At 57.4% G+C, this 1,403-nt stretch overlaps 1 protein-coding gene across 1 annotated transcript in view; it reads left to right on the top strand.

The window, feature by feature from the left end:
• The first annotated feature begins 6 nt into the window (after window positions 1-6).
• LOC130587177 (agrin-like) overlaps window positions 7-1,403 on the top strand; it is a 4,202-nt gene continuing 2,805 nt past the window's right edge. The window contains exons 1-2 of the mRNA XM_057388141.1: window positions 7-19; window positions 929-1,397. Of these exons, the coding sequence (XP_057244124.1) occupies window positions 10-19; window positions 929-1,397 (479 nt within the window). The 5' untranslated portion in view covers window positions 7-9. The remainder of the gene's footprint in view (window positions 20-928; window positions 1,398-1,403) is intronic.

Raw genomic sequence — 1,403 nt, forward strand, 5'->3', positions numbered from 1 at the left:
GTGCGCTTCATGGATTTCGGTGAGAGACGGGGGAAATTCAGGGATTTTGGGGGGTCAGGTTCATGGATTTCAGGGATTCAAATTCATGGATTTTGGTGAGAGATGGGGGATATTCATGGATTTGGGGGGGTCAGGTTTGTGGATTATGAGGGGAAAAGTTCATGGATTTTGGTGAGAGCCGGGGAAGAATTAATGGATTTTGGGGGTTCAGGTTCATGGATTTTGGGGATTTAGGTTCATGGATTTGGGGATTTAGGTTCATGGATTTGGGTGAGCCCAGGAGGGAAATGTTCATGAATTTTGGGGGAGTCAAATTAATGGATTTTAGTGAGCATGGGGGGAAAAAGTTCAGGGATTTTGGTGAGAGCCGGGGAAGAATTAATGGATTTGGGGAGTTCAGGTTCATGGATTTCAGGGATTCAAATTCATGGATTTTGGTGAGAGCTGGGGGGTAAAAGTTCATGGATTTTGGTGAGAGCTCCTCCCTGGGGCCAGTGAATTCCTGGGATCAGAATTTTCCTTCCCGGGAGGGAATCCAGAAATTTTCCGGGAGCAGAGATTTCCTTGGGGGAATTCCAGCGAATTCCCGGGAAGAGTGAATTCCCAGGAGCAGCGATTTCCCGGGAGCAGATAATTCCCAGGAACGGATAATTCCCAGGGGAATTCCAGCGATTTCCCTGGGGGAATTCCAGCAATTTCCTGTCAATAGCGAATTCCCAGGAACTGCGATTCCCCGAGGGAAATTCCACCAATTTCCCGGGCATTTCCACCGATTTCCCGGGAATTTCCACCGATTTCCCAGGGAATTCCATCAATTTCCCGGGAAATTCCACCGATTTCCCGAGATCCCACAGAGCCCCCTCCCCACCTCCCGTCCCCTNTCCCACAGAGCCCCCTCCCCACCTCCCGTCCCCTCCCCTCGTTCCAGATTGGATCCCGCGGCTCTTCACCACCACGGTGACCACCACCACGGCCACCACCATGGCCCCGGCCACCACCCGCCGCGTGCCGGACGCCACCGCGGCCGTCGGCCACCGCCCGCAGCCCGTGGGGTCAGGGGGCACCGGACGGGCTGGGTCCGGCAGTGCTGACCACAGCGGGGAGTCCACTCGGCCGGCTCCAGACAATGTCCAGCCAGCTCTGGACACCATCCAGTCGGCTCCAGACATTGTCCAGTCAGCACCGGACACCATCCAGCCGGCTCTGGACAATGTCCAGCTGGCTCCGGGCAATGTCCAGCTGGCTCCGGACAATGTCCAGCTGGCTCCGGACACGGTCCGGCCGTGCGCCTCGCGGCCGTGCCAGCACGGGGGCACCTGCCAGGACGATGGACGCGGCTTCAGCTGCAGCTGCCCCGCGGGCAGGACCGGGGCCGTGTGCGAGAAATGTACGGGACAGCGGGG

The sequence above is a fragment of the Malurus melanocephalus genome, unplaced genomic scaffold (assembly GCF_030028575.1).
Source record: "Malurus melanocephalus ecotype Western Australia unplaced genomic scaffold, MMel_1.1 scaffold_1601, whole genome shotgun sequence".
NCBI lineage: Eukaryota > Metazoa > Chordata > Aves > Passeriformes > Maluridae > Malurus > Malurus melanocephalus.